This window comes from Hypanus sabinus, chromosome 2, assembly GCF_030144855.1.
Source record: "Hypanus sabinus isolate sHypSab1 chromosome 2, sHypSab1.hap1, whole genome shotgun sequence".
Taxonomy (NCBI): domain Eukaryota; kingdom Metazoa; phylum Chordata; class Chondrichthyes; order Myliobatiformes; family Dasyatidae; genus Hypanus; species Hypanus sabinus.
In genome coordinates, this window is record NC_082707.1 from 153,068,237 (window position 1) to 153,093,420 (window position 25,184).

Here is a 25,184-nt window from a genome sequence, read left to right on the forward strand (position 1 = left end):
TGTAAATCTCACCACCAACTACCGAATCAATTTCTATCCCCTCCAATTTGCACCAACTGTAGCCAGAACTTCTGTAAGATGTCATTTATATTGGGTGACCACCCTCACCAAAGTTTGGTGATGCATTGAGTTAAAATTGCGTATTCAACTTGTATTAATAGTTTTGATGTACATGTCAAACGAGTTTATTTTTATAAATATATAAACTGGTAACTTGATTTTTTTACTATTTCTTTTTTAATACTTTATTTTCAAAATTTTCAAAAAACAATATCAACAAGAACATAAGCTCAGACATGTGTGAAAATAAAATGAGCAAAAAAAAACAGGACATAACATTAGAGGGATGCCTGTTGTACAGAGTGCTCAAAAGTGCTAAATCATCTAGGCCTCCTCTAGGTAGGCAAGAATTGGAAACCAGATACCCGAAAATTTTTTAATTGAATTGTTTCTCATGAACCTGAGCCCTCCTACAGACTTGGGCTTTTGCAAATGAATTTTCGAAATCCTGCGTTTCTTGTAATTCCAAATGTAAGACAAAATCATGGAGTCCAACTATTTAAAGAAGGCTGATGTGAGTAAAATAGGGAGATTTTGACAAAGATAGAGAAACCTAGGAAGGGAAACCATTTTATTTGAACTTATACGGCCAATCATGGACAGAGGTAGAGTTTTCCGGCTTTCTATGTTCTGTTTAAGTTTTGAGATAAACTCTGCGAAGTTTAATTTAAATATTAGTTTAGGATCTTTGGTTATTGTCAAGCCAAGATAGGTAAGGTGATCTTTAACTACATTAAACAGGACACTTTCCAAAAAGCCCGTCATGTAGACATCAGAGAGGGGCACGAAGTCATTTTTTGTCGGTCAAAGGAGGTGATTAAATTTAGAAGAAGGGGGACTGACTTTTCTGAATTTTATAAGTACAGTGTCACATCGTTGGCATATAAGCTAATAAGAGTTTAAATACCTCCCACTTTCAAACCCACAATATTTGGTTGACTTCTTATTTTTACGGCGAGGGGCTCTACTGCGATGGCAAAGAGGGCTGACAAGAGGGCAACCCTACTGAACTGAATGGTGTAGGGGAAACATAGTTACATTGTCGCCATTGGTTATGATAGAACACATTGGGCTGGCGTTTATCAATTTTACCCAAGATATAAATGATTCACCAAACCCAAATCTGTACAGTGTCTCAAACACGTAACACCACTCAATCTGGTCAAAAACCTTCTGTGCATGAAGGGATAAGATTGCTTCACCACTGGCTTTCCGATGATCAGCATACAAAGTATTAAGGAGGTGTCTGACATTGGAAAAAGAAAACCTGCCCGGGATGAATCCTGTCTGATCAGGATGAATGATAGATGACAAGTGCTTATTTAGCTGGTTAGCCAGCATTTTAGTGATTACTTTTCTATTGTAGTTCTGGAGTGCAATGGGCCTGTAGTTGATTGGGTCTGTTTCCTCTTTACCTTTCTTAAGAATGAGGGAAATGGTAGCGTTGTGCAATGTTTTAGGCCAGGCTTTGTCTCTCTTAGAGCAAGATATCATTCTGAGGAGGAATGGGGTGATCACAGAACTTCTTATCAAATTTTCAGCCAAATCCATCTGGCCCAGTTGCCTTGCCAGACGCAAGTGACTTAATGGCAGAGGTTATTTCTTAAAATCTGAAGTCAGAATTTAGGTCCTTCCTGGCAGCGTCACTGAGTTTCGGCATTTCAAAAGAGTCGAAGAAGTCTTACAAGTCAGATTGCGCGGCATCGCATTTAGAAGTGTAGAATTCACTGTAAGATTCTTTAAACAGTCTTTTACCTCCTTGGGGTTAGTTAACAGGGTGCCTGCCCTTGATCTAATGCAGTGGATTGACCTTAAGGCCTGCGCGCCTCTAAATTGCCATGCTAGGAGCCCCCCAGGCTTGTCCCCCATTTTGAAGTGCTTTTGTCTTAATTTTAAGAGGAGGTTGTTTATTTGACTGCCCAAGATGGAATTGTACTCATATTTAAGCTTCATTATCTTATTACAGTCTTCAGAGGATTTTGAATCTTGGTATGTCACTTCAAGGGTTGGGAGTGTATTCTCACTCTCTAATAATCGTCCCTCTTTCTCCCTCTTAGCAGCAGATTCATATGAAATTATATGCCCACGATTTACAACTTTTAATGTCTCCCAGAGTGTGGAATCTGATACCTTGCCGTTATCATTAATTTCTATGAAATCTTTTAATCTGGTGGTGATGTTTTTTATAAACTTCTTTATCAGTGAGTAGGGAAGAGTTAAGTCGCTAGGAGTAGATTCGTTTGGGAAGGGAGAGATTTAGCGACATTGTCAAGGGGCTATGGTCAGAAATTAATATATTATGATACTTTGTATTGGTGACATGAGAAATTAAATGAGAGTCAACCAAAAAATAGTCTATTCTACTATAGAATTTGTGAACATGAGAATAATAAGTATATTCCTAGTCAGTGGGATGTTGAACTGGCCAGATATCTACCAAATTCCTAGATTTAATCAAATTGTTTAGGACCTGCACTGACATGATATTTGGGGGTGGGCGGGAGGGCAGTCTATCTAAATATGGATCTAGGTAACAATTCAAGTCACCGCCGATTATTATATTTGAATTACTGTCATCCAGAAGTAAGTCAAAACTTCCCAAAAAAAAATAAAAAAAATAAGCTCGTCTGTGTTTGGACCGTAAATATTAAGGAAGGTTAGCAGAAACGAATTACAGTAATAGTGCCAGAGGCCATAATATACCTGCCGAGAGGATCTGTGGTCATGGAAGTGAGTTGAAATGGAATATTTTTCCTACAGAGGATAGCCACACCATGGGCATGAGAAGTAAATTGTGACTGGTAAACCTGTGATATCCAGCTAGACCTCAATCTGTTTTGCTCAGTTACTTTGATATGAAAAATCACATCTGTAGATAGAGATTTGAGATGTCTAAAATCTTTGTCCATCTTAACAACATGACCAAACTCTTTAACATTCCATAAGACTATTGTAATACCTTTGCCCTCCAGCTGCATTCTACCATGAGACCTCTGCATATGAGAATAAAGGAGAGATTATTGCAGTTGAGCACATAGTAAACATTGCAGAATGACTGGGAGCCTCATAAAAACACAACATGCAAAAAAGAATAAAAACATGTCTGAGCCATAAACAAGAACAACACACACCCCAACCCACCCCTCATCACGTCTCCCTGAACCAGATACATAGTTCCCCATTTCCATCCAAAAAGAAGCTGCTGGTCAGGTAATTAACATGACACAATTATCACAAACTCCTCTCTGAGACATTTTATAATGCAAGCTGTATAATACCGTTAAACAAGTGCTGTTAGGGCTGGGAGAGTTGTCCAATGTCCTCACCTGAAATTGGGCATTCATGACACCAACTCAAAATTTTCCATTATAATAACAGCCATATGTAAAACATTCTCTGCAATCAAATCCCAGTGCAGCACATAGCATTGTAGAGCTATGTATAACAAGCAGTTCCCTCCCCTTATCCCCACATGTAAACCGACACAAGTATAATCTGAATGAACAGTGTCAATGTATCTACTACTTGTTGCGTGTGTTATTCCTTTCCAAGAACCGTGCTGCTTCCTTTGGGTTGTCAAAGTCAGTAGGCGCTCCTCCATCCTGATGGTAAATATGGAGCCTGGCTGGGTACCACAGGGTGTGCTTGATTCCTCCATCACGCAGAGTTTGCAGTACATCCCGAAAGGTTCGACGTTGAGTCATCACCTCACTAGTGTAGTTCAGGAAGATCCCTTGTTTCCCTCGTACTCTATCGGTCATAGTCTGCGGCGGCGCAGGATCAGCTCTTTCACTTGAAAATGGTGAATATGTGTCAAGATGGTACACAGCTTAGCGCCAGTGACCAGCTTTGGCTGGAGAGAGCGGTGTGCACGATCGACTTTAACCGGGTGCAGGAAATGCTCTTCCCCAAGCAACTTTGGAATTAGTCTGGAAACAAACTCAGTGGGTTTACCATCATCTTCGCCCTCTTGTATCCCTACAATCTTAATGTTGTGTCTCTGGGAATGGGCCTCTAAGTCAAGCACTTTAGCTTGGAGCTGGCGATTTTGTTTCATTAACTCTAAGTACTTAGCTTCAAGCACATGTGCTTCGAGGTCGCTAACGACCAGTTCTTGATTAGCCACACAGGCTTGTAGATCGGCCTGTGAGGCCACAAACGTTTGGAACTTGGCCTCAAAAATATCAAAGTGATTGTTAATGCCACGCAGAACTGACTCCTGTCCTAATTCCTTGCACGTGGCATGAATCTTGTCCGGTGGTATCTCAGACATGGAGGAGTTATTTACACGCCCATTGCTAGTGGTAGCACTAGCTCTAGTGGTTTGGCAGTCGGCGGTCATGGCTTTGTTGAAGACGTTTGGCTTCGGCATTTTCAAACTTTTCCATAGACTTAGTTTAGGTGGAGAGAGTAAACGCACACTGTTAGCCAATGAATGAATAAAACACAGTATAATAATGATCTTGTCGAGGCCTCGGAGAGGAGGACTGATCAAACACGTCTAATCTATATGCATGCGCACTGGCAATCCCCATTTTTCCAACTATTTTTAAATGTTCTTTCAATTCAATGAGAAATTGTGAAAAGTCTTGGGTAGCACAGAAAGGAACTGGGTGAAATCAGTCTTATTTAGACGTAAGAAAGGGTTCATGCACAGAATCAAGGCAATTGTATTGAAGACTACAGGTAGTATGATAAATGCAAGGAAGGCAATTTAACCCATGGCTGTAGCCATTGTATTTCTAACTTTGAATGGAACTGTTTCCATGCTGTATCCTGGTTTTCCCCTGCATCCTCTCCAAAGATTCCACATCCTTTCCATAATGAGGCATTCAAAATGGAACACAATACTATAACTGTCTAACCAGAGTTTAGTGAAGCTGCAACATTATCTCATGGCTCTTGAACTCTTTGAAGACTTACCTAATGAAGTCCAATGCATCATATGTCTTCTTAACCATCCTGTCAACACGTGTAACAATTTTGAGAGATCATTGGATTGGTCCTTGGATCTCATGACTCATGGCTTTCTACATGAAAGTTCATGGGGAACACATTACTAAAATCTCTAAAATATAAAGAAAATAAGAATCAAAGCATCTATTTCAACAGGAAAGAAGCACGTACTGTAAGTTTAGATTTTTCTCTGCCATGTCACCCCAATGTCACCCGACTGGGAGAGAGCTGTCTCTTTCCCGGACTTCTCCTGTCCACAAGCTCTCTCAACTGTACCTGCTACAAGTAATACAAATTTAAAAAAATGCAAATACTCTGCAGGTCATGCAGCATCTGAGGCAAAACAATTTCAGGCTGTTGTACTTACTGCAAATCTAAAGAAAACTTGCATGTTTTAAGTGGCAGAGAAAACTAATGAGGAAAAAGGGGATACTTGTAATGAGGAGGACACCAAGAGAAAATGGATGATATGGATTGGTATTGTGAAGGAAAGGGTGAAGAAGACTTAATAACAGAGAATCTTTTTGAGGAAATGTAAATAGATGGTGAATAGAGAGAGAGAAAAACAAAGAAAAATTACAATGGAACAATGAGGTACATAACTCAATAGATGAGGTGTTCTGTGAGTTTATGGTGACCTTCATTGTTACAGTGCAAGATGCTGAGATAAATCACAATGGGATTCAGATGGAAAGTTGAGGTGACAGACAATGGGGTCAACCTAATGAGGTATTATTTGGGTTACTCAAAAACTATCATCCATCCAACGGTCGGATCCATCAGTGTAGAAGAGAGTATGCTGAGAACACTGAACGTAGTGCACTAAACTAGAAGCGCAAGTGAATTATACTTTACCTAGAAAGAGTATTTAGATAATGCATATAGACAAATTAAAGGGCAGGTTGCTTCCTCTGTGGGTGTTTTGTGAAGGTGCATAAGAAGAAGAGTTATTGTCGTTGGAGAAAGGAGAATGAATTCAGGATTTGCAAAGGAAACAATCCTTTCAGAATGCTGAAAGTGATGGGCAAGAAGCAACAACCAGAAATATTGACTCTGTTTCTCTTGCTGACTCTGTTTCTGCTATGTCCCATCATTTGCTACATTTTTAAAACCTTAATTTTAATTTATGGGCCAGCCAGTGGTGTAGTAGTACCAACACTGGCCTTCAAGGCAGATGGTCCTGAGTTCAAATCTGGCCAGGTCCCAACCTCAACAGCAGCAGTATTTGTGCAGAAGAAAACCCTACAATCTACTTCATATCTTGCCACGGAAACCCTTTGGACAACTACGCTATTCATTGGGCTGCCTTGAGTCAATGTTGGCACTCAACATTTTTATTTATATATTTTCTTGCAAATTTGAATAGATTACATTATATATAAGTATTTGAGATTTTCACTTTATCATATAATATAAACAAAATCTATCATAAATAATGGCATCTCAATTGCAAATGAGCCTCTGTTTAGTGATTTACTGTTCTGTTGTCTGACAATAATGCATTTTTATGTATTTGATAATAGGCAGTAGAGAGGCAGAAAATTTTAGTTAAATAAGATAAAAAGAACTGGGCTTTTGCAATTTTTAATAAGATTGAGTATTATCATTTAAATGATAATGCTACAGTTACATTTATTATCTATCCCAGGTCACCCAGAGAAACTGATATTGGACGTTCTCTAAGCCACTGCAGTGCTTATCATAATATCCTACACTGATATGGGAATTGCAAGATTTTAATCATTTGTCAAATCAGGATTAAGTTTTATTCAAGTCAGGGTGATGTGAGACTAAGAAATAATGGCATTTCCATGACCTTGTTGACTGTGTGTTTCTCAGAATACTTAGATTTTGTATATTGCCAGAGTAACGCTTGTGCATTCTAATTATGCGTCCAAGAGATTCTGATGCCATAGTGAGATAGTGGATCCTAAATTTAGAACTAAAGGTGCCATTCCATCAAATTGGGCTAAAACTGTGGGTCATCAACCCATCTCTGGGTTCAAGTTTTTCTACAAGCACATTTCATTGAATAGCTTCAGGGTTACAGTATATACCACACATGATGACGCATGAGATTCAGAAAAACAAAATGAGGAATATTAATAGCTAAAGTAGATAGACTTTTACTGGAAGCATTGTTCACTGAATTTCAGGTTTGCATTCTATAGAAAGGGGGTTAATGAACTGGCAATAGTTTATAAAAGATTTATAAGAAAGTTATCAAATTAAGTAATGCAGCCAACAGAAAGAAATGAGAAAATTGTCACTATTTTCACTGGAAAATCATTACACCACGAGAAGACTGGATGGATAGCAGTTAGATGAAAGACTTAAACAGATCAAATATAGAAAACATATATTTACCTATATGTGAAATAAACATTACTATGTTTATCGGGATATGTCCAGAACAAAATGGCATAAATACAATATATTGAAATGATTGCTTTACATGTCACTGCAAATATTATTTACTATTACTACAAATATTACTTTACATTACAGGTTAGGAGAATGTAGAAGGTTTTTTTGGAATAGATTTATACATTGTGTATTAAACATTGAAAGGGATGTTTGTTACATTTATTGGAGTGATAAGGGTATTGGATGAGAGGAGGTAGTTCAAAGAGGAAAAAGTTTGTGTGCAATATACAGTAAATGTCAGTTCAGCTAAATGTCCTATTTTCTTGCCACAATGTGTGCTATTCTTTATAGATTTGTAGTTACATCAAGTTCAAAGAAACAAACCCAGCACACAAACAGTTTAGAAAACATAGGAAGGTGTCCTTGAAATTGACAACAGTCAGAACAAAAGAATTAAATAAAAGGAAGATAGCCTGAAGATTAAATGGGATGTCAAGTACTGTTATTGCTTAACTAAATTCGCAAGTGCAAAATATTCTGTTCATATCTGAAGAAAGACAAATGAATAAACTTGAATGAAGTAGTAAAGTGACCTCAAAAGATTGGAGTTTAAACAAATCTTGTTTTTAAAAAAAAAAGAGAAAAAAATTTGAAAGATGGATATGAAAGGTCAAACATATGCAAAATACCCATCTTCAATAATAGCTACAACAGGAGTCCGAACAAGAGATGATTTGAGAGAAATGCTAAGGAATCAAATCATTCAGGGGAAAAAAAAAGGAAGGATTATACTGGAGAGAAATTCAAAAAGCCTTTGAAGGGCTGAATGTGAAACTGCATGTTTGCTATTTTTGTGAATTGAGACTTGAGGTATTGCACATGAAGAAATGTACCACAGGAATCATGAGTATGACTCCTTAACCAGTTTAAGGTATTAGCATATGTTAATTTTATATAATTCATTTACATGATTAGAATAATTCCAGCACCAAAAAAAAACTAGGGGCTTGTATTAAAAAAATGAAAATTTAATTGCTATTTGAAAAGGAAAGGGAGCAACAAATGATCTGCAATACCATTAATCTTTTTTTTTTCTTTTGCTGAATGTTGGATGACAAATGCAACCTGGAGCTTCAGTTGGCTTTTTTACTCCAAATGAGTGTGTTATTTTAGTACCACATTTCATTTGTCTACTCAATGTCACTCCTATTGGCCTCAAAACTGCACTGCACAATATTCATGCCAATCAGTATTTGTGCAAATCCACTTGTGTTCTATGTTGTTTGATGTTATGAATAATTAAAACCTATCCACATAGAAGTAAAGATACAAAATCCCAACTGGCAGAGTTTATATCCTTGTGCTTAATGTCTTCCTATTATTTCTCTGTGTTTTGATATAAGGAATTTGTCAATTCATGAATATTTTTACGGGCTATCAGCTTCGCAAATATCCTTTTAACTATGAAGTTTCTGTCCCTTTTCTTCTGTCCTTAATTCCATAGAAATAACGTATGTCTTACAGAAGGTTTGCAAATATTGATAGGAAGTGTTTTTATTCTAATTTCTGATGCACTTAAATCCATTGAGAAGTTCTTATTTTGACAAATAAGAATTATGACTTCTCTAGTACAGGATATTTAGGAACACCAACCAAAGACAGCTCTGGATTTAGTTTTATGAATATTTATTAACTTCTTTAACAACAGCCTTTGAAGAATTGGATAGGGGAAAGTGCAGAGTGGAGAAGGTATTTAAGCTATTTTAGTGACATGGCAGTTAAGTTACTTTCATGTTTCTTTATCAAGGAAATTAGTTTAGATGCATTTTGAAAATGTATCCAATAGGATTCCACTGGGACTGTGATGGAAAATATGTAGACGTTTTGAGAAAATTAAACTTAAGAATTGAGCAACCAAGACAAAACTATGGCCTATATAGCTCTCATTATTTTGCTTTACAAAGCAGAACAGAATGTAGAAAGCAAGTGAACTGAACCCAGAAGAGAAGCAGAAAATTTTACAGATGACTATGAGATAAAATAATAGAGACAACAACAAACACAAAATGCTGGAGGAACTCAGCAAGTCAGGCAACATCCCTGAAAATGAACAGACAGTCGACATTTTGGGCCAAACCCTTCTTCAGTACAGAAGGAAGGGCAATGATGCCGGAATAAAAAGTGGGGGGAGGGGAAGGAGGCAAGCTGGAAGGTGATAGGAGAAGCCAGGTGGCTGAGAAAGGACAAGGGTTGGAGAATATGATAGGAGAGAAGAGTGGACCATAGGGAAAAAGTGAAGAAGGAGGGGAGTCAGGAGGAAATGGTGGGCAGGTGAGAGGAAGTAAAAGTTAGTGGGGAATAGACAAAGTCAGGAAAAATGTCCTTCTCAGAAGGAGAAAACAATAATCATGCCATCAGGTCGGAGGATCCCAATACCGAATATAAGGTGTTTCTCCTCCGCGCCTTGATTGATAGGAGGCAGCGAGTAGAAATAAAAGGATTCTTTTCTGGTTGGCTGCCAGTGATTAGTGATGTTCCACAGGGAACGGTGTTGGGATTGCTTCTTTTTATCCTGTATATCAATGATTTAGATGATGAAATAGATGGCTTTGTTGCCAAGTTTGCAGAGAATATGAAGACTGGTGAGGGGCAGGTAGTTTTGAGGAAGCAGGTAGGCTGCAGGAAGACAGATTAGGAGAATGGGCTAGAAAGTGGCAAATAAAATATAATTTTGGGAAATGCATGGTCATGCACTTCGGTAGAATAAATAAATGTGTAACTATTTTTTTTAAATGGAAAGAAAATCCAAAAATCTGAGGTGCAAAGGGATTTGGCAGTGCTTGTGCAGAACATCCTAAAGGATAATTTGCAAGTTGAGTCAGCTGTGGGGAAGGCAAGTGCAGTACTGGCATTCATTTAAAGCTGTCTAGAATACAAGAGCAGGGATGTGATGCTGAGGCTTTATAAGGCACTGGTGAGGCCTCACCTTGAGTATTGTGAACAGCTTTGGGCTCCTTGTCTAAGAAAGAAGTGCTGGCATTGGAGAGGGTCCAGAGGAGGATCACAAGGATAATTCTGGGATTGAAAGGGTTATCACATGAGGAATGTTTGATAGCTCTGGGCCTGCACTTGCTGGAATTTAGAAGGATCGGGGTGGGGGGGGGGGGGGGAATCTCATTGAACCCCTTTGAAGGCTGAAAGTCCTAGACACAGCAGATGTGAAAAGAATGTTTCTCATGGTAGATGAGTCTAGGACAAGAGGGCACAGCCTCAGGATAGAGCGGAATCCATTTAAAACAGAGATGCGGAAAAATTTCCTTAGCTAGACAGTGGTGAATTTGTGGAATTTGTTAACACAGGCAGCTGTGGAGGCCAGGTCATTGGCTGTACTTGAGGTTCTTGATTGACCACAGCTTCAAAGGTTATGGGGAGAAGGCCAGGAAGTGGAGCTGAGGAGGGGGGATAAGGATCGACCATGATTGAATAGCAGAGTAGACTCAATGTCTTAGGGTGTTGTGTTCTTAACAATAATATACTTACACAATGACACTATCAAATAATTGGGTAATTTCCATTTTCTAAAATGTATTTTATTTGCTAAATGCTCTTGGTGCAAAATAGAATATGTGTATATATTGAATGAACACAATCTTTAATTTTGGTTCTGTTCAAGTTGTGCATGTATGTAAATCAGTTGTTAATATGGATTTAATGCATTTTTTACTGAATTGAAAAAAAATCAGTCTTGAAGTGAGAATAATTCTAGTGACAGGAAATATCAGCACATGGATTTTGTGACACGTTATGAATTTCAATGCATGTCCCAAAGGATAGCGCTATATATATACCTGTCTGATTCCCTGTGCCTCAGCTGCTTCACTGATGCTTTATCCTCAGTATGTTGTAATTTGGTCAAATTTGAAAGCCTTAAGAGGCCTGCAATAAAATCATCACAAACAAGCATATCGTTAAAAGTTTGCTACTCAGACTTCAGCAAAACATTATTTTTGATCTTGATTTTTCCAACTTTCTAATTCTGAATTCGGGTGTTTCCCTCTTCACTGCTAATGTTAACAGAAATGCTTGTACCAGCCAATTAGCTCTACCTCTTTTGAAGTCAAATGTTGAAGAAAGTATTGCACTTTGATTTGCAGAGAGAGTTCCTTTGAATTTATGCTCAGACGACTGCAGATCCTTGCTCTTCAGCTGGTAATGTTGTTTTCCTTATCCTTTACAAGCCTAAGGACAATGGGCCACTAAAGGAGTATGGTATTAGATGGCTGATGAGCACTGTTAGATTTACTCCTAACGTATGTCAGCAATAAAGCATATCCTTGCCCATAAAGACTTTGCAAAGTGTCCCTTGAAAATGCTGTGAAGATGTGGACAAATATTTTGTGGCCTGATGAAACTAAAGTGGAACTTTTTGGCCCCAACGCTAAAGAGCGAGTGTGGCATAAATCTAACACTATACATCAGCCAAGTAACATCATCCATACTGTAAAGTAAGGCGGAGGTAGCAGCATGCTTAAGGGATGCTTTTCAGCAGCAGGGACTAAGAATCCAGTCATTGATGGGAAGATGAATGCTGCTAATACAAAAAGATCCTGGATAAAAACCTGATAGCCTCTGCCGGATAGCTTAAACTGGGGCGGAAGTTTATTTTTCAGCAGGACAACGACTCAAAGCACACTTCTGGAGTAACCACAGAGTGACTTCATATGAAGAAAGATTATGTCCAATCAGAGGCCTGACCTTAAGCTGATCGAATATCCCTGGCAAAAACTTCAAGATTTCTGTCTGCCGCCACTCTCCAACTAACCTGGCACAGCTTGAGTGAACTTGCAAAGGAGGGATGAACAAATCTTGCTTTACCAAGTTATGCAAATGTAATAAAGACTTAGCCAAAAGGACTATTGGCTGTGCTAGCTGTGAAAGGTGATTCAACTAAATACTGAACAAAAGGGGATGAATACTTTTGAATCGCTGACATGTCAGTTCTTGAATTTTTTTCATGCTTTACAACTTTCCCTGCCTTTTTGTGCTCTATTGTGAAAAAGGTACATGTGACACACAAATAAAAGTTTTTAGTTAATTTGATCAAAATCCCTGGTTGTAATACCCATTTATCTGAACAAAGGGTTAGGGGCTGAATGATTCTTTAAGGTACTATGTCATGAAATTTGTTTTTTTTTGTGGCAGCAAGACAGAATTTGCAATAAATGACAATAAAAAAATAAACAAATAATGTAAATGAGAAACAATGTTCATGGATTCATGGGCTATTCAGAAATCTGATGAATGGCAAAGGGAAAGAAGCTGCTCTTAAAGTAATGAGTGCACATTTTCTGGCTGCTATCCTCCTGCTCATAGCAATAATGAGAAGAAGTCATGTCCTGGATGGTGAGGGTCCTTAAAGTTGGATGTTGACTTCTTAAGGCACCACCATTTGAAGATGCCCTTGATGGTGGGGAGGCTTGTTCCCATGATGGAGGTGGCTGAGTTTACAGCCTTCTGCAGTGTCTTTCAATCCTGTGAATTTGAGTTTCTATACAAGGCTGTGATGCAATTGATCAGACTGGATTCCACTATACATCCTGTAGAAATTGGCTACAGTATTTTGTGACATGTTAAATCTCCTCTATATCCTAATAATGTCATGCCTACTTTGTCATTGCATTAATATGTTTGTCCTGGGATAAATATTGACACTTAGGAACATAAAAATGCTCACCCTTTCCAACACTGATCCTTTGATGAGAACTAGTGAGTGTTCACTCATCTTCACCTTCCTGAAGTCCACAATCAATTTGTTGGCCTCACTGACATTATATGCAATGTTGTCATTGCGATACCACTCAACCACCAACATTCATTCTCCTTCTCATGCCTCTTTCCTATCTAACTATGAAAAATACCTTGCCCATTGCTTCCTCTATCAAGTATTCATTGGAATGCCAGCAGCCCTGCTTTCAGAGGTTCCTAACTTCTGAAGTGACCACAGGGATATCTACATTTCAATAGTCACTTCATTAGGTACACCTGTACAACTCCTTGTTAATGCAGATATCTAATCCATCAGAGAAGACATCACATGAAGATATGATGGCCAAACAAAGAGCACGTTGAAACACCACTCCTCCGCACGAACAATATTTCAGGCCAAATGTGATCTTTGCCCTGCTCTAAAGCTGAATCTGTGGAACTGAAAGTTGAAGATTTCAGGGAGGTTATCTTTTTTGAAGCATAGGTAGCTCAGATGCTGATTACCTGTTAAGATCCGTGACCGTGTGTTACATGCAACATCATCCTCAGGGCACAGTCTTTATCTCAAGCAGCTGAAGAGGAGAAAAAGAATATTTCAGTTCATATTGAGAATTTTTATTACTTTAACGAGCTCAATTTTAACTCCACAAAACTGGATCACTATGTTTTCTCTCAGTGTTTACCCTTCCCCATATTTGCAAACTGTTTTTCTTATGATTTAACCTCACATTTGTCTCTCCACTGCAGGAACAGAAACTTGAAGGAAAATTTTAAAAAAAGAAACAGAAGTTAGCACTGGATAGCACTTATCAGCAAGAAATATGATTAACTTCAATGATAGAATGCACTGTATCAAGTTTATTGTCATATAATTATATACATGTATATAATGTATGTAACCATATAATGTATATAGATGAAGACAACATTTCTCTGAAAAAACTCAGTGGCCACTTTATTAGGTATGTCTGTACTCCTGCTCATTAATTGCAAATATCTAATTAGTCAATCATGGTTAATGGTGTGAAAAACAAAATAAAAATCCAGTAAGTGGCATTTCTTTGGGCAAGATCACCTTGTTAATGAGAGAAGTCAGAGGAGAATGGCCAGAACGATTCAAGCTGTCAGGAAGGTGACAGTAATTCAATCAACCATGCATTACAACAGTAGTGCACAGAAGAGCATTTCTGAATGCGCAACACATCGAACCTTGAAGTGAATGGGCTACAGCAACAGAAGATCACAAACATACACTCAGTGGCCACTTTATTAGATGCAGGAGGTACCTAATAAAGTAGCCACTGTGTGCATGCTAGAAGGACTTTAAAGCTTCCTGTATGGCAAAATTAGAACTTCCTTCAGGTGTGCTACTCTGCCCTGCTACTTTGATTGAAATCAGTTCTGTCATAATGCACACAGGTCCTCATTTGGAACTCGAAACAAGGCTCTTGGTTCGTAGAGATGTACTGTTAAAAGGGAAAAGACTGTAGAAAACAGAGTCAATCAAGTACACCTTCATTTCTCCTTCATAGTCAACCAAGAAAATTACTTCAGAACAAAAGAGAGAGCCAAAATTGATTAATAATTGTTAAAATAACAAAGAAGGCTATTTTCTCCCTCTTTTCCACATTCACAGTTGAAATATACATGGTCCATCTGTTAATTTAATTCGCCATTTTAAACCTTGATGCTTATTGCAGACTATTTTCTGTTCATTGGAAGTGCTTCTTTTAAAAAAAACTGATAGAAGTGATCATGTTTACAAAGGACAGCATATCTGAGGTGTGTACTCCATTGTTGACTCTCACATTAGGAAGGATGTTGGCATCTGTCTATTAAGATAATTAATTGTGGATGATTTTCTGCATATGCATTCACATTGTTGAGGCTGGTTTGTCATTTCCCTTAAGTCTCACAGTTGATCTTTGGTTCTGTTTGTAAATGTTAATTGTTCCATTTTTTAACCCAAGAGAAATTACATGTAGAAGCAACAGATAACAGTATAATCACAGTAAAACCTCAAAATAACTAAAGCATTTACTATCTCAGCTTTGCTTGTTTCTGAACATAAACTTCAAAGAAATAAACTGGAAATAAACTCAATTTCTTAAATGTTGTATGATGCCAATAATTCTGAAAAGACAACTCATATTATTACAAAGCAATTTTGGATATTTGAGGAGCCATGAACATGACTAAAATCAGAAAGATGTTTTTAGTCAAATAATCAGGTTATTTCATAAATCGATAAAGACATTTAAAATTATGTAGAATTTACTGAATCTTTGTTTGCAACACAACGTAGCATTAGCCGAATTCATCAGGTTGTAGTAAGTCTGACCAATGTGAATGCTGCTTTCTTTCATTGATTTGTAGTGTGTATGTGGCCTTGCCAACACTTATTACTCCTGAGAAAATGGTGGTGAGCAGCTGCCTTAAGCCACTGCAGTATCTGAAATGTAATTGTTGTGCTACTAACTGAAAATGAATGCAAAACTGCTAGACTTGCTGAAGGGTGGTAAATGATTAGATTCATAAACATCCGGAAGTTATACTGCATACTGATACAGCACACACAAACAATTTCAAAGGCCTATTATAAGAAAATAATGAAGCTTAGGAAGCAACATGCTTGAAGATGATTTATTTACTTTCATAGGAAATTATTGGATCTTAACACCAGCGAAGAATATACATAAAATAATAGCAAAAGCTTGAGCCCACAATTAATTACAACCTCACTCATTTTCATCAAACATTCATGAATTTTCTCCCTGATATACTCTTTCTCCCCGGCCAACAAATCTCAAACTCCCAATCATCCCAACGGAGGCTTGAAGCCTCCTTATCCCATTCATTAGGCCTCTTCAAACTTCAGCCACACTTCTTGAACTGTGACTAACCTTTATCGGCTCTGCCTCTCTGTCATATGTATTAGCACATATTGATTGACACGCTGCCCTTTGCTGACTTAGACTGCTTTTTAAGGACTGATCAATATCCAGGATACACGATTGTCTTTGAAAGATCTCAGACTTGATTGTTTCCAGCAAAGCTGAGGAATGTAACTTCACCACCTGTCATTCTTTTACCTGTCATGTTATGCCTAATCCCTGTGATATTTCGATGACACAACAGGTGATGATGCTGTTTAACACTTCTGCCATGGGAAACGATGCACCTGTTTTCAGTTTTCTGTTGAGATAATCACTGATATTCTTTTACTGAGACCTTACCATTATTCATATGTAAATAAAAGGCAAAATCTACTGTGACTTTTCAAGTCTGCTTACTATATTCGTTTAAGAGGTTGGGGCGAACACCTTTCAGAGAAGCCTAAAGCTTCTGGCAATTTGGAACTAAACCAGTCTGATGGAGCAATTTCAATTACTTTAAGGGCTTGGAGAGACATTAATAGGATTTTTTTTGCAGCCAGGACTGAGAGGAACATATACAAAATGCTTGACAAACACAGCAAGTCGGAGAACATCTTTACAGAGGATAAACAGTAGACCTTTCAGCTCTTGGCCTGAGGCATCAATTGTTTATTCCCCTTATAGATGCCTATCCTGAATGTAAGGCTTAACGAATGATCTCTGCCTGACACATCAAATGCTTCCTCACTTGTTGAGTTCCTTCAGCATTTTCTAACTCTTACCATTGTCCTCTTGTTGTGTATTTAATATTCAAGTGATATTGTGAATATATTGTTTGATTAAGCATTCTTCATTGTTTATATAATGTATTGTGGGTTACATGTAACCGTACGTAAATGGCACACGTTAGTATGCCGTCACATCATACCTGCATGCTTTGCTTAAAGTAAAAACAAAGTTAGACTCTCATTCCTGCTTCCATTGTTTAACTTTCAATCAATTTTTATGTTCTGGAGTTACAAAGTATAACAGTGATGATGAGAAAGTTCTAAATGAACACAAGATGACGACTAACCTGTTGAAGCACAGCGAGGCATTCAAGTTTTTTAAAAAAGCGCTGTACATTTTCTTTGCAAAATGGAAAAAATAATGAATAAAAGAAGACAGGGAATGGAAGATTTTATGAGTTCATAAGCAGTGAGTACTAAGTGATAATAATCATTTAACGAAAGAGCAAAAACTCTCTGTGTCAGAAAGATAGGCGTGTTCCATTGTACAGTGGATAACTGGCGCATGTATACAGAGTAAATGAGCAGTATTTTAAAGCAAATGAAATTGCCTATAAGAAATAAGTAACAGTTTTACTGAGTGCATTACATTTAAAGGTGTGCAGTTGCTTAGAGGTCTAACTGCTCCAACCAAATCAGCCAAAATGAGCTTTGCTAATATTATGAAAGTAATACAGGAACTTTTAGAACTGAAGACATTGTACATTGTAGAATGCTTTAGGTTTCATAAGTAGAATCCAGTGGAAGGGGAATACATTTCAGCAAACATAACTGAATTGAATAAGTCAAGTTAAGTATCATCAGTGCCGCAATGGGCTTAATGATGCAATGAGAGATCATTTATTTTGTGGAAATTTACTAAAGTACAACTCGCATTTAAGAGAGCAGTTGAAATCACTATATCAATGGAAACAGCAAACAGAGATGTAACTGAGTCGCAGTCAGGAATGAAAATGAGCGTGATCAAAATTATAATGTCTAAACAGAAACTGGCCAGGCCAAATAAATTGTGTTACCGTTGTGGTCAGGCTTTCTAACTCCAGACCAATGCAGGTTTAAAGACAAAGCTTGCAGAAAATGCCACAGAATAGAACACATATGAAGGGCATGTCAGGCAGACAAAAATAAATGGACTGTGCAGGGATGAATAAAAGATTAATGTCCAGTTGCAGTTTCAAAAAGAGCACTAATCTGCACACTGAAAAATCTTATAAAGATGAGACTGACACAGGACTTTGCAAAGTGAAAACTAACAATAGACAACCAATATGGGTTATACCAAAAGTAAATAGCAAATCGATTAAAATGGAATTGGACACTGGCTCTGCTGTTTCAGTCAATTCAAAAAATGTGCTTGAATGGCATGTCAAAGATCCTGAACTGAAGCCTGCAGATATCCAGCTAAGAACATAGACAGGAGAAAAGATAACTCCTGTAGGAATGATACACAATAATAAACAAGCCACATTGGGTTTGTATGTGATAAAACCAGGAGGGTCAGTGTGTGGGGGGGACTTGCATGGCTGAGACAAATACAACTTGATTGGAGATCCATCTACCATTTGCATGCCATAACCCTTATAAGACAGCCAAATGAAAACAAATTAAATAATGCACTGAATGATGCCACAGCAGTGTTCAAGAATGGCATTGAAAAACTAAAACATATCAAGCATAAAATGATGATAAATGAAAATTGCACAACCAAATTTAACAGAATCTATTCGGTTCCTTATTCCATCTGCGATAAAGCAGCCATTGAGCTAGATGAAAGTGAATGAATTCCTTCCCAGGTTGATTGAAGCCTATGGGCAACTCCAATGATCCCAGTAGTCAAAAAGAGTGGGCCTATCAGGATCTGTAGTGATTTTAAGGTCATCACCAACCCATTACTGAAAGTAGATCAATGCCCTTTTCCCAGGATACAGGGTATCTTTGCAAACCAATCTGGAGGAAAACACTTTAGCAAAGTGGACTTAACTGAGCTGTACATATGGTTGGAGATGGAAGAAGAGTTTAGAGTTTTTCTCATCATCAACACTCACAAATGACTTTATTGTTATAATAAGCTTATTTTTGGAGTAGCATCTGCTCTGCTATTTTATCCTGGCTGATCCCGGATACACACAACCCCATACACCTGCCTTCTCGCATTATCCTTTGATGCCCTGACCTATCAGGAAATAATCACCTTCCGCCTTAAATATCTGCACAGACTTGGCCTCCACTGCAGTCTGTGGCAGAGAATTCCATAGATTTGCTACTCTCTGGCTAAATAAATTCCTCCATACCTCTGTTCTAAAGGATCTCCCCTCATCTTTGAAGCTTTGCCTTCTAGTTCTGGATACAACCACCAGAGGAAACATCCTCTCTACATCCACCCTATCTAATCCTTTCAATATTTGGTAGGTTTCAAAAAGACCCCCTCGCACTCTTCTAAAATCCAGTCAGTACAGGCTGAAAGTTGCCAAATGCTCCTCATATGTTAACCCCTGCATTCCTGCAATCATCCTCGTGAACTTCTTCTGGACTCTCTCTAATGACAAAACGTCCTTTCTGAGATACGAGGCCCAAAACTATTGACAATACTCTAAGTGCAGCCTGACTAGTGTCTTATAGAGGCTCAGCATTTATCTCCTTGCTTTTATATTCTATTCCCCTTGAAATAAATGCCAACATTGTATTTGCCTTCTTTACCACAGACTCAATCTGTAAATTAACCTTCTGGGAGTCTTGCACAAGGACTGCTAAGTCCCTCTGCACCTCTGGTGTTTGAACCTTCTCCTCATTTAGATAATAGTCTGCATTACTGTTCCTTTTATTATCATACATTTCCCAACACTGTATTCCACAATGGATCAGGTGCTGCAAGGCTGTCCAAGCACTCAGTGTTAACTGGATGACATTATTGTTACCGTTAAGGATAACAAGGAACATCTCCAAAATCTCAAGACAGTGTTAAAAATATTAGAAGATTATGGACTCAAAGCACAATGCAGCAAGGTTGAATTATTTAAACCAAGCATTACTCACTGCTGTCACACCATTGGCACCCAAAGATAGCACAAGTGTGCTGAGAAAATTCAAGTCGTGGTGGATGCCTCAGGCCCAAATGACATGTCAGAGCTGTGGTCCTTTTTAGGATTTTTTAATTACTGTAACGGGTTCATGTTAAACCTTGCTACTTGGCTCCTTTCCTTGAACTCAACAAAACAGGTCGGAATGGTGACTTTCCAAAGGGCAAAGGAAATGGTTGTGTAAGACACTGTACTAGCCCACCTGTCCAGAGGAAAGATATTCAGAGCTGTCAGACCCAGTTCCTACAGTCCCAGATCAAGTCATACTACCACAACAGAGCAGGCCACAGAACCCGAGATTGTTTCACAGCCACAAGTCTCACCTGCAAAGCAGAGTGATCTTCTCCTTGTCAGGAAAGATGATATCCCACAGGATCAAGAAAGTCTCCATAGTAATTAAATCTTTAGGCTTGAATGGGAAAATCTAAAATTTACTATGCTGTGGATGTCTGTATAGAAGCTGTATTATGTAGTATACAGTATATAAATCAAAATGTATTCTGCATTGAGCGGGTGCTTATAGCTAAGCAAGGAGAAGTGTTGTGTATTTAATTCTTTGGTAATATTTGAGCAAATTGCAAATATATTGTTTGATTAAGCTAAGAGAGCCAAGCAAAAAAAAAATGTTTTTTTCTACCATCTTTCCCCTTCCTTTTCAGCCCTTAATAGGCCTCGGCTCAAAACATCAGTCATATATCCATGCCCATAGATGCTGCCTAACCAGCTAAGTTCCTCCAGCATTTTGTGTGTATTGCAATGGGACAATATAATGGCCTGTGAAAAGTTAGTCCACAATGACTTCATTTGATGAAAACTTGTAAGATGTACTGTTTGTTATAAACCAAACCAAAGCTGAATGAATGTTATTATTTCTGAGATCAGCCTCTTGTAGTGATTGCTGCTTATGCCTGCACTGGTTTGAGTGTTTTCAAACTCATAATATTTGATGAATTTCCCATTCTTGACTGACATATTGGTGAAGTCATAACAATGAGTGCCTATGTTTTATGTCAGTGGCCTACCATTACATGTGTATTTTTAAAGTGCAATCAATACAATCTTAATGTTCATATTCCACAACTCATGCACTGAGTAGAATTGTTCCCCTTGAGATAAGAAATAAATTGTATGTACAGAGAACAGAAACATCCCTCAGTGATTTGCTGCTCTCTAATAGCGTCGCACTCCTGAAGGGGAAGAGAAGTGACCTGAATGCAAAGCTAAAAGATAGCTTGGAATCCAGACATAGCCTACTTTTATGTTTTCATGAAGGTAATCCTATGTAATAGCCATGCTAAGTACAAAAATAGAGAAGGATTTCATACTAAATGCCATATTTAAACTCTGTCATTTCCAGAGCTAATTACATATATTGCATTGATTATTGTTGGTACACTCATACACTTAATAGTTAATGTAGAGTATTTGTAAAATATTATCCAATTATCATAAATATTCAGATGTGGAATAAGAATTAAGTCTTTCCTTTGAGAGACAAAGCTAAAAGATTAGATTTAATTCAGTCATAATCCTCAGCTAACATTAATATCCAATTTAAAATCTATACTCTAACTTGATTTCTGCAGTGAATAGGAACGCCAACGTCTGTATGTTAGGTTGGTTTAAACTGTCTGGTGTTTGCTCACTCCTCAGAGCCCTTATAAAATTATTTTAATGCAATTCATCATTGATGCTATTTTTGCAGGTTTAATCTACAAGAGGTTTGGCATGCTTAAGCAAAAGTAACCCTATAACATGTCAGCAGGTTTTGACTGATTATTCCTACTTTCACTATGTGTCAATATTCATCAGCAGGACAGTTTATCTTCACCAATATAAAACACACAGGAGGCTCTATTAGAAAGCCTTTAAAAAGATGTACGAGGATCATGTTGGGTGATTAACCTACACCTGTTGATTCCAGTATGATTCTACCCATTAATTATAATGATTTCTGGACTGGCTGCATGCATTAGCAGTGGTCCAACATTATAAATGGTTAGCACCAGTTAATCCAGTCTGTACCTCATAAAGAGAGTGTATTGTGCCTGGAGCAGGTGCTGGTAATCATGCAGAAAATGAATATGACCATGGTAACAGTGAAGAACATCAAATTATGCTTGAGAATGACCTCCAAGAATATTCAGGATGGTGGAAGACAGAGGAATTGAGAGTGATTTCCTCTGATGGAGGGACGCTGAGAGCTTTCCAGGCACATAATGTTGGAAGTTGATGCCTGAGTGTTGCCCCAAGTACTTCAGTGCAGTGCTGCCGTGAGGTTCGGTGATCTCTGAAAAATGTTTATCTGCTACTGCATCAAACACTGCCAACTCTAGCACCAGCCTTATTCTCTGCTCTGTGTATCAGATCTGCATTAATGACGTCCAGCATTCATCTGTTTCATTTTACCCTCTCTTCCACACCAGCTTAAAACCCCTCAGCTTCTCAACACACGTACACACACACACACACATAATATGGCTTTGATTATGTGGGGATCAGGGGAAGGAAAGGAAAGGGTTAAAGACAACGTCCAGGCCACATGCACAACACGCAGGAGGAACTCCTGGTGGAGCAGCATCTGTGGAAACAAGCAGTCAACGTTTTGGGTCGAGACCCTTAATCAGGACTGAAGAGGGAGGGGGCAGGGGCTCTTTAAAGAAGTTAAGGGAGAGGGTGGGAAGGAGAAGGCTGATAGGTGTCAGGTGAAAAACCAGTAAGAGGAAAGATCAAGGGGTGGGGAAGGGGAAGTAGGGAGGGGATAGGCAGGAAAGGTGAAGAAGGAATGTAAGGGGAAAGCACTATAGTTAGTAGAAGGAGGTGGAACCATGAGGGAGATGATAGGCAGCTGGAGCAGGGGGCAGATTGAAACTGGGATAGGAAAAGGGAGGGGGAGGGAATTACTGAAGTTGGAGAATTGAATGTTAACACCTCCATTGTGAATGCCAATTGATCTTGCAAGTAAGGAACACACAGTTTACCTGATGCACCATCAATAACTTGGAGACGTGAGGTGAGATATAGGCTTTTATTGGTTGGAAGAAAGAACAAGCAGCAATTGACCACCAGACTACATCCTGGAGACTGAAGCCGGGGCTGTGTCTCCAATCGTCTTTATACAGGGGTCCGTGGGAGGAGCCACAGGAGCAGTCAGCAGGGGGGGGGGGGGGGGTGTCCAGACAAGTATATGTAGTTCACCGCATTACCAAATGGTCAATATCTAATAAGTTAATTCTGTATAAAAATGGCCTTCCCGGAGCTCTATTGTTCTATGCTCTATGTAACTTCGAAACAGGAACCAGAGTCATATGTAACCCTTCTCAGTATTCTGAAAACTCTTGAATACCTCAATCAGGAGGAAATGTGGAACACCATTCCTACACCACAAAGACATTTCCATTTTTCATTTGCTCCATGAAAACTGAAACTATTCAAAGGGCGAAGATTGGTATCATTGTCTTGACATTTTGCCTTCACCTCCATCATGAGTGATCATGAAGTCCTAGGCAGAGGAACACGATAAGAAACTAGGTTTCGGGCAGTTTTGGCACATTGGTCTGTCTGAAAGAAGCTCAACAACTGAATTAATAAACAAACATTTCTATTGACTGTATACAAAAGATTTCTTTCTAGAGTTACTATAGACACCAATTTCCTCTCAATCTTGAAGCCAAGAATGTAATTTGCTTAACTGCTGCTGACAGAAGAGTACTAACAGTGTCAGCAGTTTCCTGGATGGGAAGAGCATTTACAAGCATAATTATTGGTCATTCTAAAGAGCAGGAGTGACAGGTGTATGGTCAATTCCTACCTGAGATCTATGATGAATTATTAATGTCATAAAGGTACCTTTATTTTTTTAACAATCACATAGATAGTACTTTAGTCAATTTACATTGAGCATAATTTAAAATAAGGATAGTGAACTACTGAGTGTTCTTTCGAATCTGTATTCTTCCTCATTTCTGCGATCGGTAGCTGCTGTTTGATCTTCTCCAAATGGAAACAGGTGGCCTGCACTGCTCCTGCAGTCTCTTCAGCCTCCTGTTCAGTATTCACTGCACTTTTCTCCAGCTTTCTCTTCCTCATGACTTCTTCCAGATCAACTTTCTCCAGTCTCTCCATCTTCATTTCAAACTTGATTCTATAGAGACAGTCACTCACGAGCTGCGATCTTCGCCAGCCCTGGCACGTGTCCAGAAAACACTTTAACTCTGTAGTTCTCAGCCGCTCCTGCAACAACCTCGCTTCATATTCTCCCTGGGTCGCCTCAGGCTCACTCAGCTCGTTTCCGTCTAGGGGGAGCAGCCTTCGGCCCGCCAAACTGGGTAATCAGTTGGTGTGGATGCTGTGTGATGTCCCCGCCTCGCTCAAAAACAGACAGTACACCATATGCGATTAAATGAGTACAATTTATAAAAGTTACTATAACTAAGTGATTAATAATGATACAGTATATATGAAGAAAAAAATAAAGAAAAGGCGCCAAACTTATCAAAGTCCAAACCACTTCATGCACAACCATTGGAGCTCAATCACCAAAGTCTTCTGGCCACCATTCGATCCCCTCCGAACTCCTCGACTCGCAGCTCAGGACCCTCCGAAGTGGTCAACCAAGCACTTCTAGCTTCATCCCCCCTCATCGGAGTACCTCTGGGCCTCGGATCCCCGCTTGGGGTCCATTCCTCGCCCAGCTTACAGCATTGCGTCCTCTCTCTCTCTCACCACCTCACACCAATCTCCCCAAAAGCCCGCCAACAATAGCTTACAGACCCAGAAGAAAGAACATTAATCCCAATTGGTTTACAAAGGAATACAATTCTCGTTATCAGTAAATTTTAACCCAAACAAGCTTCCAGCACTCTCTCGCAGCAAAGAAGCATTCCCACTTTTAACAAAACAAAGAAGCCATTTTGATTACATACACAGTAACAAAGAAAAAAGATGAAACCCGCTTTACATGTGTATTCACATTTACTGTTGGTTACCCACCTTCTGAAGTGTTTCATCCTGAAGTCTGGGTTGTCTGATTATTCACTTGAATTTTTGTTTTCAAACTTGACCTTTCATCATGTGATACTATGCTCAGTTAAGTATAGGACAGGCTGATCAAAAATTTCTTAACCAGCATTTTCTCCCAACAAAGAAACCAATGTTCCTGAAAGGAAAGTCACATCCTGAAAACAGAAACACCTGTAGGATATTCAGTAAGGCCATGAATTCAGTTCGGTTTCATTGTAATTCAAAACAAACCATAATACTGGGAATTTCCATGGTAGTGTACAAGATTTGCA

General features: G+C 38.6%; 1 protein-coding gene across 5 annotated transcripts; it reads right to left on the reverse strand.

Annotated features, from left to right (window-relative positions):
- Nucleotides 1-259: 259 nt before the first annotated feature.
- LOC132385137 (uncharacterized) lies at nt 260-25,184 on the reverse strand. 5 transcript variants are annotated; one of them, XR_009509096.1, is made up of 5 exons: nt 24,883-25,184; nt 13,654-13,721; nt 11,232-11,319; nt 5,188-5,295; nt 260-5,090 (listed from the first exon to the last, which is right to left on the reverse strand). XR_009509096.1 is itself a non-coding variant. In XM_059956954.1 (3 exons), exons 2-3 carry the CDS (start codon nt 5,019-5,021, stop codon nt 3,818-3,820), a joined length of 672 nt encoding a protein of 223 aa, XP_059812937.1. In that variant the 5' UTR covers nt 5,022-5,090; nt 5,188-7,072; the 3' UTR covers nt 260-3,817. The 5 variants fall into 5 exon arrangements, 2 of the variants coding, with proteins under 2 accessions (XP_059812937.1, XP_059812930.1); XR_009509099.1 differs by lacking the exon at nt 5,188-5,295; XR_009509097.1 differs by lacking the exon at nt 5,188-5,295 and having other exon boundaries at nt 260-5,128.